This window comes from Eucyclogobius newberryi, unplaced genomic scaffold, assembly GCF_026437365.1.
Source record: "Eucyclogobius newberryi isolate DKJ021-1_F unplaced genomic scaffold, fEucNew1.0.hap1 SCAF_16, whole genome shotgun sequence".
Lineage (NCBI taxonomy): Eukaryota > Metazoa > Chordata > Actinopteri > Gobiiformes > Gobiidae > Eucyclogobius > Eucyclogobius newberryi.
Window position 1 is genome coordinate 14,649,342 of NW_027315790.1, and position 17,033 is coordinate 14,666,374.

At 40.6% G+C, this 17,033-nt stretch overlaps 1 protein-coding gene across 8 annotated transcripts in view; it reads right to left on the minus strand.

Annotated features, from left to right (window-relative positions):
* Window positions 1-17,033, minus strand: part of LOC140361827 (triple functional domain protein) — a 64,361-nt gene that overhangs the window by 22,011 nt on the left and 25,317 nt on the right. For 7 of the 8 annotated variants that reach the window (XM_072447702.1, XM_072447698.1, XM_072447697.1 and 4 more), the window contains exons 4-16: window positions 14,581-14,695; window positions 13,148-13,340; window positions 11,181-11,285; window positions 10,859-11,055; window positions 9,778-10,024; window positions 8,218-8,340; window positions 7,514-7,705; window positions 6,169-6,300; window positions 5,570-5,800; window positions 4,858-4,980; window positions 3,835-4,026; window positions 2,869-3,038; window positions 798-972 (exon numbers count right to left, since the gene is read on the minus strand). In XM_072447702.1, the coding sequence (XP_072303803.1) occupies window positions 798-972; window positions 2,869-3,038; window positions 3,835-4,026; window positions 4,858-4,980; window positions 5,570-5,800; window positions 6,169-6,300; window positions 7,514-7,705; window positions 8,218-8,340; window positions 9,778-10,024; window positions 10,859-11,055; window positions 11,181-11,285; window positions 13,148-13,340; window positions 14,581-14,695 (2,195 nt within the window). Of the gene's footprint in view, window positions 1-797; window positions 973-2,868; window positions 3,039-3,834; window positions 4,027-4,857; window positions 4,981-5,569; window positions 5,801-6,168; window positions 6,301-7,513; window positions 7,706-8,217; window positions 8,341-9,777; window positions 10,025-10,858; window positions 11,056-11,180; window positions 11,286-13,147; window positions 13,341-14,148; window positions 14,257-14,580; window positions 14,696-17,033 lie in introns of those variants that run through there. The other variant, XM_072447700.1, reaches the window with a different exon arrangement.

Below are 17,033 nucleotides of genomic sequence, written 5' to 3' on the forward strand. Positions count from 1 at the left end.
ATCGCGTCTATGTCCCCATGTGTGACATTCATCAATGTTCAGGGGGTCAAAAATGCCAGAGTTGTGGCAAAATGACCATGAAAGAAGAAGAAGAAAAAGAAGAAATCTGGCAAGAATAAAGACTTGTCGCAGTCAATTAATATCTGCAAATCAATATGACCAGCACACTTAAATAGGGATGAATGGAGATTAGATTGGTGGACAACATTGTTCTTTGTGTGATTTAATGATGGCAGGGGCCAACAACTCTGAGAGTCACTGTTTTTGAAATAATTATCATTATCATTATTACACATGATTCACAAATGTTGAACCTTATCATAATTTGTTTAAGATAAGCTCCAAAAATGTATATCATATTAATATTTCCGCTTCAAGTCCTTTCAACTGAGAGGACTTGTTGGGGTTAAATTATGACTTTCTGAAGCTATTGTAAAAACATCTTAGTTTATTAATGCTGACACAGACGATCAATTCTTCCATTAAAATTCTGTCCTCCAGGTGACTCTTAAACTAAAGGCATTCAGAACCTTTTAATACTTTACGAGTCTCTTGATAATCATTAAACTAAATGCTTTTCTGTGTCTCGAGAAAAAAAATGCCATTTGTACATGTTTGGAAAGCCTCTCCACAAAGTAGTACTAAATATTGTCCTCAAGGTTTATAATGCGATTCAAATCCCTACTCCATACTTCTCCATACTCCATGACTCCACATATTAGCTCACACACACACATATTGGCTCACACACACACATATTGGCTCACACACACACACACACACACTTGTGGACTCACATCGATCGCATCGCGCTCGAATATCCGGAGCTGCAGGAAAAGCTCCAGTTTGATCTTCCGCTCCTGGAACAGCTCCTCCATTTGGGCCTGAGCCTCGTCCAGCTGCTGCAGGACACTCTCGATGTGGTGGATGGAGCTGTTGTGGGGCGTCTTGTTGCTGGAAATGGCCGAGTCCCTGGTGAACAAACACACAAAGAGATGAGCTAACAGAGGCAGACTGTTTAAAGTATGTATGACAGGCTTTTACGATTTTCTCACGTTGACTTTATGTTGTGTGTGTATACGTGTCGTACATATAAATTATAGTTTTACACTAATCGAGTAGGTAATTTGTGGAGAAAGCATTGAAAAGATGTCAAAAAAGACAGGAAGTGACATTACACTAGGCATACTTCTTCCAGTCAATGTTTATGCAGAATTTAGAGGGAAAAAACTACTTTTTTGACCCTCTAAACATTAATTTAACAAAACTAAGTTGCTCTCATATATTTCCATTTTTTTTTTTTAATGTGATATTAGATTTAATTAGATTAGATTAGTTTTTGTTCAGTGTTTGCTGGGTAATTTCTTAGTGTGATGTCATCAATGATAAACAGAAAGTGAAATTATAAACCTAAAAAATGTGCTATTCTGTGATAACAGTTTGATCATTTTTAGCAAAATTCTAAATATATTTATCGTAACTGCGTTTTAGTTCAATGAGTCACCCGACCTGTCATAGGCACTTTAAAGACAGTGGACTAAAGAAAGCACCAGCCCTAAAAAGTAAACTACTGCTTAACCCCTCTTGTATGGCTAATATGCATTAGTTTTCAATGTTCATATTCTGAAAAAAATACTTTATATGTGGCTAAGTATAGGTCAGTGATGGGGCAGGTTAAACATACGGCGAAACAATCACAAAATTTGACACTGGAATGAACTCTGGGGAAGTGTGAATGTTATGAGAGGCGGTTAAAGAGGTCACGCAGCCTCAGATGTATCACTGTAACAGCTGCACACATGCATAAAGAATATATGCACAGACAGCATTTACAGGAGGCAGAAACATGACGAAGCAGAAATTATATAAGATGAGCTGAATCCCGACTAGCTTGTGGTTGATTCATCTGTGAGACTTGAGCGCACATACAGTAACACACACAAACGCTCCCAGGAATACTGTCATGCAATTAGACGCGCTTGGATAAGACTTATGCAAGAACGCTTTATGGACCTGGCACTCCAGAGAGGGAGATGAAAAGACTAAAAAGCGAAAGGTGGGTAGACGATAATGAAGAGGTACAGTGAGCGTCTATTTCTGTAAGTATCATTTAGGCCGTAGCTATTCTATCACTTGGTTTACGGATTTTCAAATGAAATATATTGAATAGGCGGGCGAAATATAAATATAATTTCAATTTCAAAAGATGTTTTCTTTCGGGTATGCCCAAAACGGACCACAGGAGGAGAGGGGGGGTTAGGCGCGACGCGCAGGAGCAGGAGTAGATTTAGCGTGTTTTACACTCAGAACTCACTTGTATGTGTACAGCCTTAGTCAAGGCAAAACGCGCTGGATAAAATGTGGTAACCGGGTTTAAAATGTGTATTTGCGATATAAAAAGGTGGAGGAAACGGGCGCGCGCACTCTCGCCGGGACCGCGCAGGGACGGAACTGCTCCCTCTAGCTTCATGCGCTCTTATCTTTTGACTAAATACCGCTTTTTATATTCAATTTAATGCTATTTTGCGTTGTCGGCGGTACTTTATATAAAAAAAATATATATATATATTTTTTAATTTATATTGTATAAATCAATAATCTAAGTGCGGCGGATCCATAAACCAAGTAATAAAATAACCGCTGCCTTAACAGTTTTGTCATTGGGCTGCTTTCAAAAGAACCATAACTGTCCTTAAAGCAATCGACATGTGATGCAAGTTCAAAGTAACGACAGATGAATCCAAATGAGGGACATCTCAACAGGTTCGAGAGGGTTTCAAGACAAACTGTGGGACTGAAAACGTTCCTCCGACAAAGAAATAGCATCTTAATGTGTATTTGACATCCTGTCGAGTAGATGTGCATTACCTGAGTTGCTGGATGAGATCTTCCCCTTCCTTGATGACATTGACGGTAACCTGAAGCGTGGTTTGCTGCTGTTGGCCAAAGCGTTTGATGAGGTCTTGTACCGCTTCCACCGACTCCGCATAGACGTCGTCCAAAAGCTCCTTCTGTAGCTCTTCTAGCCACGTCCACAGCTAACATAAAACACAGTGACAAACTTAACATGATTTAAGTTAAGACATTTTCATATTCTTTTCTGACCCTCCAGGGAAGAATTGGTTGAGCCCAAGTTGACTATTACGTATTTTCCGGACTATAAGTCGCACCAGCCAAATAATGCATAATAGAGAAGAAAAAAACATATATAAGTCGCACTGGAGTATGAAATGCGGTTGCCAGTGTGAAAATAACAAATAATATCACAAATAAGTCGCTCCGGAGTATAAGTATATAAGTATAAATATAAGTATAAGTAGCACCTCGGCCAAATCTATAAAAAAAAAAAGGTGCGACCTATATCCGGAAAATATGATAGTTCTAAAAGAGGAGCAGTTCATGGCATAAATAGGCTTGAGGAGGCAGTACCATTTTTTTGGGGAATAATGACTACACTATTATGGGAAAAGTAGTGTTAATACTAGTAATTTCATATTAAAAATAACAACAACAACAATAACGTAAAGAATGAGACCTAAACTGGCTCACATTGGACAGTGTGATTCTCTAAACTTAAAAACACTGATAGATGACAGATTTTGGCACATCCATCACACTTTAATGCAGGGTATGCATTTATAAAATGTGTATGGTAATGTGGTTCACTTGCACTTTGAGGCAAAATGTTAAACTCCCAACACCCAAAGCTCCAAATTAACTGCGCCGCACTCTCCATCACCATTTGCCTGTTGTCTAAAGAGCAGAGCACTCGTGTACACAAGTGCGCAGCCCACATCCACTTGCACTTATGGATTACGTCAGCCTTCTGCCTACCTCTTTGACGTGAGTGTGGAAGGCGACAGACATATCCAAAAGGACTTTGCGCTGCTCCACGCGGCGAACAAAGTCTTGGATGCGGTCCTCGAGTTGGTGGGCGGCCTGGTAGATCTCCTCTGGGTCGCACTCTCCCGTCTGGGCCAGCTGCTCGGCCGCCTCCAACAGCTTGTCAGCATTGGTGTACGTGTTCTGCAGGAGTCCGGCAGATACGGGGGGTTAACATACTGACAACACGACAACAACAGTTACCAGTAAAGGAGAGTTGGCATTTTTCAGAACATATTGACTGATTTTTGTAATTGAATGTGTGGAGGAAAGAAAAGCAACAGAATTTGTCAAAGCTTTGCAGCCTGTACATTGGCCTGTGACCGCCGTGGCAAACATTTCACACTGTATATACCGGTCCTCTGAATATGAGTGAACGGCGTGTGAATAAGTGATTGGCATTGGAAATAGCGGCTGCAACAATAATAGTTGACCGTCACAAATTTGAGCGCCCTTTGGCCTTAGTTATTTTATTACTTGGTTTACGGATCCGCCGCATTTAATAATTAATTTTATTTATATTGTAGAAATCAATAATCTATAAAAAAAAATTTACAAAGTACCGCCGAAAACGCAAAATAGCATTCAATTAAATGTAAAGAGCGCGTGAAGCAATTTCTCGCCAAACTCCTGCGGGAGTCATTTGTTTTGGAAAGCGTTGTTGTGACGGAGCGGCGCCGTCCCTGCGTGCAGCCCCAGCGAGAGCGCGCGATATAAAGGCTTTTATAAAAGGCCTTTATATCGCAAATACACATTTTAAACCCGTTGACCACATTTTCTTCAGCGCGTTTTGCCGTGACTGGGTGGGTGGGGCAGGGTGCACACTTAAGCGTCAGTTCTGTCTAAAACACGCCAAATCTACTGTTACACGCTCCTCGCTTCCGTCCGCCTGTGCAATATATTTCATTTAAAAATCCGTAAACCAAGTAATAAAATAACTGCGGCCTTTCTTTTCGCAGCGGTTCACGTCCGTACCTGTGCAACTTCCTCAAAGTCCTCATGGCGCTTTTGAAGTGCTCTGGCTCGATGCAAAGACTTCCCCACGCCTGTATGCTTGCTAAGGAAGGCCTCTCCGTGGTTCTCTATCCAGTCCAGCACCTAGACAGACACAGACATACCAGTCAGACATATTCACCCTGCAGAGCCAGGGACTATGCAAGCGCAATATGTTACAGTCAAAGCATTCTCAAAGAGGTGTCGCACCGAGGCATTATTTTCACACCGCTTGCTGTGCCCTTGCCATAAATGAATAAACAGCATCTGCATGGACATATGACCCAGTTCAGTTGCCATGGTGGTGGTTGCCGTGGCGACGCACACTGAGATACTCATCATTCTTTTGGACGTAATGATCCTGTATGGCCGTGTTTCATATTTGATTCTGGGCACACATTTGGCCACTCACGATGTTTATCAAGCGGAATGATGAATGACAAGCAAGATCCGGCAAATCGCTAAAGGGCATTTCAAGAGGAAACGAGACCGTCACTGAGATAAAACCCTTCTATTAGGAGCATGATACTTCAAGCAAACAGCCTACCCTACCATTTTCTCATTACTGTCAGCCCCGTTCGGCTCTGTAAAAGCCGCCCTTAAATGACATCCTGTACACAGTGTAAAAAGCAGATCGTTCTGTCAGTCATTTTCATAAGCGTGATCAATGAGCTGGCCAAAAATCACACTTAACCTGTTGCACGTCCTGCTGGAAGACGCAGAGCTGGAGCCGCTGGTGCAGTCGCACTTTCCGATGCTGCCAGATATTCTCCAGTTGTCTTTGATGATGCAGCACCTCGTGAATGATGTCCAGAACATGATGTACCGCTTTGGAGTAGTTGGCCGATGCCGTCAGGGAATCTGCACCGCCTGGAGTCAACGGCCGCTGCAGTTTGTCCAACAGAGCCTTCCCGTCCTGGCTCACCTAAAATATCCATTACGTAAAATTAGAGGTGGGCAATATATCGATATTTTGTTACTGTGAATATTGATGTGAAGATATGCTTAATTTGAATTTTGAGTATATAATTTTATATAATTAACCAATTAATTTAAGTGTCAGTTATCATCAAATACCACATAGCAATAATTTAGCACCTTTTAAACATGTGCATATGATAAATGTTTGCCATTTCAATGCCACTGCAATGTTAAGGTTTAGAACACATGGATATCATTTAAATGTGGGAAACAGTAAACTCTGACCTGACAGATTCAAACTTTGTGTTTTGAGCGAGACAGAACGACTACAAGCACTTCTAAAGGCTTCGGTCCATTATGTGTGACAGTTACCTCCGAGTACGCAGTGGTTATGTGTTCGTACAGGCCCTGGTGATGATGGATGGCGTCTTCTAAGTCCTGGAGCTCTGAGGGCAAATCCACCTCGCCGCACGCCTTGCACCACGAGTCCACATTACCCATGTACTGCAAGCACAAACACAACACTTATTCACAACACACTCCACTGTTGACATTTAAAGAACTTTGCTGTAGACGTCGCGAGAGACAGCGGTGGTGTGTCTTTGTGCTAGACGTCACGTGAAAACTTCAGCTGAGGGAAGTGTTAAAGTCTAAACATTCAGAAATATCATTAATGAGGTTCAAGGCTGTGCTAGTATTTTCTATTTTCAACTGAATGATCGTTCGACGGGGGAAAACTCCAGAGAGCAGCGTCGACCGCTCTCTGAAAAGACAAACAACAACAACAACATTCAGTTCTGGTGGAAAAACATCCAGGAAAAAAAGCATGTTTTGAGCATTTCCACTTACAAACATGAATGCTGTTTTCATGACTGCGAAAGAGCAGGTTGAGTAAGTCATACCAACCGTGTTCTTCAGTGTGCAAGTTGTGTGCTTTTCAGCCAATGATTCACACCACAGTCCTCTAATATAATGAGCGCAGCAAGGACTAACACGAGATGCTTCTGTTTTGCATATTATGTAAATATATGATAATCTCTTTTATTTGTCCGCCTGTATAGATTTAATGAAAGCAAATGGGCATTTTTTTTTTTTTAATCCAAACTGCACGAGATCCATTTGTGTTTTAAAGGTCTTTCCCTCAGTGCCGCAGCTGCATCTATTAAAGTTTTGTAAACTAAAACATTCAGCATTTCTGTGTGAAGACGAACATAATATAATTTCAATGGAGAAACTGGGAATAAGCTCGAAATATCACAAAATATGAAATGTCAAGGTGTTTGTGTCAATGAAAACCACTTAGACACATCAGAGCCTGCTTTATTTACTATTGTATTTTACACGCTTTGTTTATTTAATAGCAGATTATGACAGACACACAAGAATATTATAATTTAATTTGATCTAGATGTTTATTTCATACTAAATATACTTTTTGTGAAGTTCCAAGTAAATGTTGTATGTAATAGTATTTTTCATAGCAAATCGACATCTCTATTCTGGAAATTTAAAATTGTTGTTTATTTTTTGTTATAAAGATTCAAAACCGTTAGGATTTAGTGTAACGTTTACTTCATTTGCCTCCAGTCGCCTCCGTGGTGGAATTATGAACATTTGTATGTATTTTAGAGGGAAAATAATTACCTACACCAAATACTCGTCTTTGATTTAATGTTGTAAAATATTTGCATGACTGTAATTGTCGTGTTGGGCTTACCTTGTCACACTTCTGGTGAAAACTAGCAGACATATCCAATAAAGTGCTTCGTTCGTCCAGGGCGGCGGCGAAGGCCTTCCACTCCTGCTCTAACTGACTGGAGATCTGCTTTATCTGCTGCGACGCGTAGTGACCCGACTCCAGCAGCCGGTTGCCCACAGACATGATGCGGTTGATGTTGACGTAGACATTCTGCAAATGCAACAAGTCAGACAGTGTTTGTGAGCAACACGCCTCGAGGAAAAGACTACAGAAATATACAGAAGATGCAGACTTTTTGTTTGTTTTGTTTTTCTTTAGTGATACTGATACTCCTGTTCCAATTTCTTGGTGGAGGTCTTAGCAAGTGTATATTCTTGAATATTTATTTATGCAAAGACAAAATAAAATGGAGGAAAGGTTGAATATTCCAAATAATACACAGCTTTTGAGAACAAGATGTGGTAATAAAGCAACCCAAGTGAAGTAAAAGCAAAGCAATAGAGCCTTCTGTTTCATGTGCAGAAATGCAAACAAAGGCATCCACACGCAAGCCGCTCATATCTACAGTTTCATAATAGTTATGTAAAGCATTACTCAATAATAACTACTAGTTGAGCTGCTGCTAGGAGCAAGTACACACACGCAGCTCCAAACGGTGCAGCGGGCCCAGAGGTCAGCTGTGAGTGTACAATTATACAGCACATGTGATGTTGTCGTCTTACCATGCAGTTCATGGCAAAGTGGTTATGCTGGGTCTGCAGCTCCACGGCGTGTGGGTGGTTGTTGCCGATCTCCGTGTAGCCGGCCAGGAACAAGCCCTTGTTGTGCATGATCCAGTCAAACATCTGCAACACAAGACACTTCATGAAAGCGGTTGCATACGGGCCATTTAACAAAGCTGCCATATTTCCTGGTTGAATCATAGGAAATGGTCGAGCTCTATTAAGATCCTCTCGGGCTCCCCAAGAGAACAACTTGTGGCCTATGGTGTCCTAGCAACAAGCCCCTACTACTGCAGCGTATCCAAGACTGCAGCTCCCCACTCTGCTGCTGCAATGTGCTACTTTATTCCGCTCACTCAAACGAGTAGCTCAGGAATTTGCCAGTTCCTTGGACCTGTCTTACTCCATTTGGCGCTGCAGTATCATCACCTGAGCTGTCATGAGTGGCAGACGGAGGTGGCCAAGTACATGCATCACATCACCCATTCTGCTGTTCAGGGATGGGGATGTATGATAAAGGAAATGCAACCTTCATTTGTATGAAACATATCAAGATATGTTTTAAAACACTGAGACTGAATGAGATTGTTAGGACAAACTTGTTGAACTGGTCTGATTCAAACAGATCATAATTATGGATTTAATGCCATGCACAAACAACTATATCTAGTTCTAGTTTAGTGAGCAGTGTAAAATGTGTGATTTACATTGGAATCAATAAAGGCCAACAGATAAGCAGGAGTACATGCAGTAGTCATTCAATACGCCATACAACTGTACAACTACTGGTACTCATGTCGTTATAGCTCTTGTGTGATAGAAAACCTAGTCTCAGTGACACCAAAAAAAGTATTTTGTTATTTATTTTTATTTTATTACCATTCATTTTGCTTTTTGCCATTATATTGTGATGTGTGAGCAACTGCGTGAGCGACTGCGTCCATGTAATTCCCCTTTTCAATCAATAAAGTCTCGAGTTTAGGGGTGGCAAAGATGAAGGACTATGCCGATAACAACAGACAATATTAAATCATGTCAATCCACCAGAATTTGGAATTTGGAGGTTTAATAATCAGGTAAATGCAAAATGTCTAACATTTATCACAAAAGTACAGAAGTATTATACATCTTTAATTTATACCCTTATTTGAAAGTTTGCGATATAACTTTATTTTTAATCAGCTCTTTTTGTAGTTGTTTTTAACTATAAATGATGCACTACAACCAAGTATTTTTCTACCATAAATGATTCACATCTTCAAAACAACATTCACATCATTATCTACATTTAAATTCATTGTCCTCCTCTACTTTTTTATTACAATTTGTGTAGATAAAAAAAGAATAATTACATCTTATTCTTTTCAAAGACCATTTAAAGTATAGTCATTTTCATCTGTTATATAATTCTAATGAACTTAATTACAATACAAAAAGAGGTTGCATTGTCTCCACAGGCAAGGATCAATGGTTTGCAGAGTGTGTGTAATTAGGAGCTGCCCTACAGTGATCACCAAATGTGTTATAGATTTCAGTTGGTCCTCTCTGCCCCAGACTGACCTTCTCTGCGTCCTGTTCGAAGAGCCTGAGTTGGAAACACTGGTCCAGCTGCAGCTTGCGGACGTGCCAGGTCTGATGGAGCTGCTGTCGGGTGGAGTGGAGCTTGTCCAGGAGCTGGCTTATCCGTGGCACGAGGCCCTGGACGTCCGTGTTGCAGCCCCCATTGCCACTGCTGCTGCCACTGCTGCCCCCCGTGCTGCCATTACGGTTGGAGAACGACTCTGCGCTCTGGATTCGCTGGAGTAACCTGGAAAGAGAAAAAACATGGCGTGATTACGTATCAGTTTCTATAGTAGTGTTGCTTAAAGATTTACCAAATGTCTTTTTAAGTTGTGAAGATAAAACAAGATTTTACTCATTTTGATTTACTCAGAATGTATAAAACATTTTACAGGTTGTTTTTTGTTTGATTTGGTTTTCAAGGCATAATTTACTGGTAATCAGAAAGATTGTTTTGCATTGCCAGATTTTAAGGCTAAAACCAAACTGTTTTTGTCTCCTCAATATATGGCAGCTATGGGTACGGTAATTAAAAGCAATTGTATTAAAATGCACGTTTAATCAGTAGGAATGTGCGCAATAATGCATTTTGTTTATTTATAAAGGCTCTAGTTTGCATTTTGCCTGATTATTTATCAAGTTTGTTGCACTTGAGATCAAGTTATCCCCATTAGGTGTCAACAGAGACAGGAAAAAAAGCTTTCAACAACTTTGCTCCTGTGGAACAAAACAGAATTTTTTTTTAATTCAATAATTTTATGCCTCTTAATTATTTTAAATAACTGGTCAAGGACTACCCGCAGTGCTGATGCACTCGTTTTATATGATTTAATCTCATATTGTATGTGCAAATGTATTGATTAATGTTATTGAATGTTTTATTTGTGTTTTAGTATCCTGTGTTTGTCGTTTATTTGGTGTTTTACCCATGAAAAAGAGAACTTTTCTCATTGGGTTTTCCCTGTGTAAATAAAATAAATACCTACAATTCCCTAACAATGTTCGAAATGAGATAATTTCCCCGAACTTGTAATTATTGAATTTGAAGATCTTCTTCCTGCGACAGTGCTAATGTTCTTACCGTTGTCCCTCTGTGTCCAGCTCTTCTATTGGAGCCTTGATGACCTTTTTCTTCAGTGCTGCATGCTCTTCTATCATTTTACGGGCTCCATCGAGATCTTGAGGAAAATCTTTCCTCGACACCGTCTCGTACATCTCCTCAAGCCGGGCCAGCATCTGGGTGGCGTGACCAGAGAATTCCTCAAAAGCCACGCGCACCTGAATGGGACAAGGCAAAACAGATAAGCAACATGTTAAACCGCTGTTCTCAGCAAAAGCCTTTCTGCCCAGTCAGAGGAACGTTAAGCCTGTATTTTCTGTGACAGATGAGTGGCTGGACATACCTCGATCCACTCTTCATGATTGTACTCCAGGCTGCCGTCGAAGTCTGATGTCAACTGGGAGGGGTCTACAACCTTTGTAAGGCCCTCCAGTGACACCATTGTGGTCTAGAAGGACAATAATGAACATTTTTAATGATATTGAATCTGGTCATTAAATATATTTTCTATTCGATGCGAGAAGTAATCCAAATTCTTCATCAATCATTTAAATGCAAAGTATGCTGACAGAAAGTATGTTTATTGATTTAAAAACTGAAGAATATCCTCGTATACCAATATATCAGGCTGTAAAATATTATATATGCCATATTCCAGACATGTGGCTATAATCAAAATCAAATAAACTAATCAAAATAAACTAGCTTAAATATATGGACTGGGTAAATGTAAAAAAATAAACGTTTTTGTATTAAAAGACCATCTTTAATTGCAATGAGGTCTTATGTATTCTTATCCTTTAGTTTCACACATACTGTAGTGGTTTTATAAAGCAGCGACACCTAGATAAGTCATTACAAGAGATTCTCTTCAAACACTAATTACATTTTTTACAAATACAGTGAGGAAAGGCCTCCCGGTTGCTTTCAGTGCTTCTGTATTTCTGCTACGCCACCTCCGCACAACTCCCCCACACACATGGCCAGAGAGGGATGAAGACACAACCAGAGCCAGATAGCTTTGTTCAAGTCAAACAATGCAGAGTTATACCGCCATCCTTGGGTGAAAAAAGCTTAGCGGCATTAGCCAGAGGAAGGTATGTTTTCTATTGTTGTTTCGGATGATTGATTAGCACTTGAATGGAGCAGAGGGACAGGAAGTCAAGGCTGTCATTACAGACCACAAAGCAAAGGTTTTAAACCAAAGCAGCACCCAGGGCTTTGTGCTTTTGTTTCTAGCTTGGATTAAACTGAGAAAATACAGTACTGAAACCAGGCCTACAACAAACATTATTATTGATTACGATTAGGCTGCAGAGCAAATCTATAATATCATATCAGTCAATTCTAGGAGACAATTGAGTCAAGTCACAATGAGGGCGCTAGTAAACCTGAGCATATTCACTGTGTCCTCGAGGATTTAAGTGTTGAATTACGTATATTAAACAACAGATGACGTTGGCAACAGTTGAAAAAAGATGTAAACCACATGCAATCCCCGTCACCGTGCACTGAAGCAGAGGAAATGAGAGAATGATCGATGAGGCAATGGGCACACTCTGACCAGTGTGCACCTGATCAATGCTGCCGTGGCATGGCTGTTGGGTAATTGTACTCAGCCCGATGGCATCTAATTTTGCAATCAAATAATCAATAACATGTAATTGGCATGAGGTTGTTTAGGACTATTTCCTTATCAGCTGCTGTCAGGGGAGGAAATATTAACCATCATGATCATTTTACCAAAACATACAGTTAAAATATGACACAACAAGGGTTCAGGGAGGTATCAGTGTGTGCTGTTAAATAACTCAATTATTTATAAAGCGTCTCCATTCAGAAGAAAGCAGCTCCACTGGGTTCAATTCAGGAGCAGCGTCTTCCACATCCAGCATCATTACCATCCGTGCACATTTTATATCTTACACTAAAAAGAGCTGCAAATTATGGCATATTTGACAGGATACCATTTTTAGCAAAGTCCGATGATCCAACAAGATTCTGTTGTCAGCAATAAACGAAAAATGTAATGACATGTGGTCTTGAATTCGATGTCATTTGACAGACAGCCGGCCAGCACACCGCATGCTCCAAAAATGACAGTGAAGTAATAAGATGACAATGAAGAGCTCAGTAGCAACAGAAAAGAGCCACTTAGACCGCAAATTACTGTCATTATAGTTAGGGACTACATTAACTCACTATCTGTTTTGTAGTAACATTTATCATCAATAAGGGGCCATTAGCAACAGATAAACCAAGCAAAAAAGGTCATGTGCCATGCCATACTGGAAAAAGGGTATTTTTTACCTCAAATTCAAACTTGGAGCTTCCAAAGTTGGTCTTCTGTTTCTGCCAGAAGTTGTCAGGTTTGATGATGAGAGCGACGTGGATGCAGGAAGGGAAGGACTCCTGCAGGATCTTCAGCAGCGGCTTGATGCTGTCCCATTTGGATCCGCGCATATCAACGATGACCGTGAAGCCATGTTTACACACATCCTCACTGTATCAGGGGCACAGAGGGTGCGCGAGTGGGTGGCCATAGTAGAGAAGTGGAGGGATTGGGCCATGGGCAAATGAGGAGAGTGTAATCCGGGCAGAGAGCGACAGATGACAAGCGTGGGAAAGGATGATGACAGGGGGATGGCGAGAGGGAGACACATGAGCGAGTTGAGGAGGAAAAACAAGAGAACAACAACAAACCGTGAGATGACGCAGTTTCTATATGGTGAACAGCCTACACAGTAAAACACAGAGCTCACACACCCTCCCACACTCCAACCCCACTCCCACACCCACAAACCTACAACAAATGTGAGATTATATAGAAATATACTCATCAGCACATTTTGTGCTTCAGCAACCTCATCTCCCTGTGGTGCAGAAAGCTATGCTTGACATCATTATTGCTCAGAGGCACACGCTCACTACATCTACAACTCAGACAGAATATTATCTATTAAGACATACATTATATACATTTCTACATGCATAACAGCAATGAATACTTTTGAATAGAAATAATTCACAGAACGATTGATCAAAGATTTTCATGAACATAATCCAGATAGATGTTTTCACTTTCCATAACCTGCTCCATCTACCACACACAAGACACTATAATGTAAGAACACAATGCATAAGAAGTGCCTCTGGTGCTTTAAAATGCCTCCTAGCGTTTAAGAACTGGCAGTGAATGTTCCCTTATGCAAAGCCACAGATGGCGGATGATAACGGCACGCGCAGAGCGGGGCAGATGGAGAGATATGGAGCGATGTGGAGAGGAGGGCGCGGATGGAGAGGAGCGTTACCTGCTGCCTGTCGACTGGCCCCTGGTCCTCACTGGTCCGCTACGACTGCAGCTGCTCCGCCCGGGCTACTGCGACACTTTGTTTTGCTTTCACGCACTCTCTCGCTCCATCTCGCACACACCTCCTCACACATGCGCTCTGACGCTGCTGCCCGCCTAATCCCCCTCCTCTCTCTCTCTCTCTCTCTATCGCTTCTCCTCTCCCCGTCATCTGCTCGTTTGTTTTCATCACCATTTCTTAGGCTTTGCTGCGTTTATTTATCTGGTCGTTTCTACATATAATGACGGTGTAATGATTTGAAGGCAGTAACGCATCAAAACTGTTTTTGACTGATTCTGCCTGCTCTCCCCCCTGTGCTCACGTGTTGCAGCTGAAGTGTGACTGTGAAGCATGCATGCAGATAGAAAGGGGAAAAACCACACAAGTAAGCACCTGGGGATGGCGGCAAGGTATGCAATCAGCCTCCTCAGATCCTCCTGTCGTATTCTGTCGTGATTGCTACGAGATGGAAATGTTAACACGGGACCCCCACGTCTGTCCCTGCCACCTGAGGAAAAACACAAATAAAAAGCAAACACATTTAACTCAGAAGGAAGGCTTTTACCTTTTGGCTCATCACATTAGCAAATATGAGAGTGGAATACTAAAAGCCAGAGAGAGCGCTCAGCACATAAATGAGTGATGGAGTTGATAAATGCCGAACTCGCTGAGTCAAATGCCCTTCCAAGCAGATTTACAGACCATTTGAATGACGACTAATCTGCTAAAAAGTCTGCACAGATGAACGCCTTCTTGTCATAAAAAAACATGACAGAAGCACTCAGAAAGACAAGACACAATTTATTACGCAAGAGCTAGTCAAGAACGTCATATAATTCTTCAGGCGGATTGGACAAAAATACTGCCATTATTGTTAGAGAAATTTACATATTGCAGTCTGTTTTTTATCTTATTTGCTGGGTTTCAAATGACATCACGACATCTACACTGATAACATTGAATAGAGAAGTAGCTTTTTTCAGACATTTAATATCAAACTGCTGCAATATTGAACTAAAATGACTTAATAATAGTCGGTGTAGTCCCTCATTCGTCCAGGAGTGTTCCATTGTAGAAAAAGATTCAGTTGTAGTTATCTAGACTTTTTTTCAGGAAAAACGTTTCGACTCTCATCCGAGGGTCATTCTCAATCTGCGAATCAATGACTACAACGGCTTACTAATAGAAATGGGTCCATTGACTTCCTGTTCAATGGGAAACACCACCTTTTTGTTTAAGCACAACTAATTCAAGTTGATTCACAATGGAATAATTAATTTCATTGGAATTAATTATTCATTCATTCATCATTGGAATTATATTATTATATACGTGACGCTATCTCAGAAAAGTAAACGGATTGTTCAGTAGATGTTAAAAGTGGCAGCTCTTCTACATTTAAATTAATTAATAGCTTCCCCCACGGTGGTCTGTTTGTGGGCTGTATTGTTTCAGCATATTTTTAATGTGTTTCATATTGTTGAAAAATGGGAACGTGACATTTTAGAGCGCAACATGTATGACCCAGAGTCCTAATATTTAAAATAATAAATATCCCCTTTAATATGCAGATTCTTGTTGTAATATAGTGAGTTCAGTGTCACTAATATAAATGATTAAGACCGACAACACCAGGGGATATTTCTTTTGGATATTTTTGACATGACCATGCAGTAGAGAGCCACGATACTAAAATGTCAAACTTATACTACTGACACTGAGGAAAATACTACTTCTTGATACTCATTTCAATGCCACAATGATAATTAAAAGGTTATTTTTTTACGTCAAGGTTTTGGACAAATTAGACAATTTCAACACAAATTTGTAATAATTTATTAAACATTGCCGTCTTATACCGGTACTAGTTCTGATAAGGCTCAAGATCCTTTTAAAACGGTTAAAAATGAGAATCTAGTTTCAATACAAGTTTTAGTATTGACCAGTATCCTATTGACAACCTTACCATGAAGTTAAATTGGGAAAACCCATATTGCCCCCATCTGGGAGTAAAGACCTCTGCATTCTATAATGTAATATTCAACAGTATTGATGGTCAACATCCACAGTAGCATTTGCATAAAGACTCACTGACAAAGCAGTTCTCCTTGGGTCAGGTGCATGTCGTCTATGCTGTGTGGGCTTCTCTCATGTTGAATTATTAAATCCACAATTGCCCAAAGTGAATGAAAGTGAATGGTTGCCTGTCAGTGTATGTTTCCATGTCAGACCCGCGTCGAACTGGCATTAGTCCAAGCCATAGGGGAGCAATCTGCCAGAGCCTTTAAAGTGTACTTCGGAGGGAAAAAGTTATATTTTAACATTTTTACAGGGCATTAAGCACAATTTAAACTGCAAAAAATGTAAACAATCTGTGTGTTGAATTTCAGCCAAAGCCCACCAGCCGGCATCCGAGTGCATCATGTTTGAAAAGGCTGGCGAGGAGACATGGTAATGACTGCACAAACGGTGAGTCAGTGGTATCAATCCACGCATCATGTTATTTTCATCATAACAAAGCGCCACGAAGAACAATGTAGCTCGTCCAATCTCGACTACTTAACAGACGAATATTGTATTGTGAGGTGCAGGATGTCTGGTTATTCTTAAATATTTGAACATACACACATGACAATTTGTTTGAGAAACCAGAATGTCATGAATAATAATAAATACATGAATAATCAAATCTTAAAATGATTTCCACCAGCGAAAATATTGACATACCAATGAAAAAAACAACAAGTGTATGTGCTCTCACGTGTTTACTTGCACACGGGCGGACTACGCGCAGCCCACAGTGCGGGAGCTGGGTTGCCGTGCGCCTGTGGGCTCGACCCGGCTGC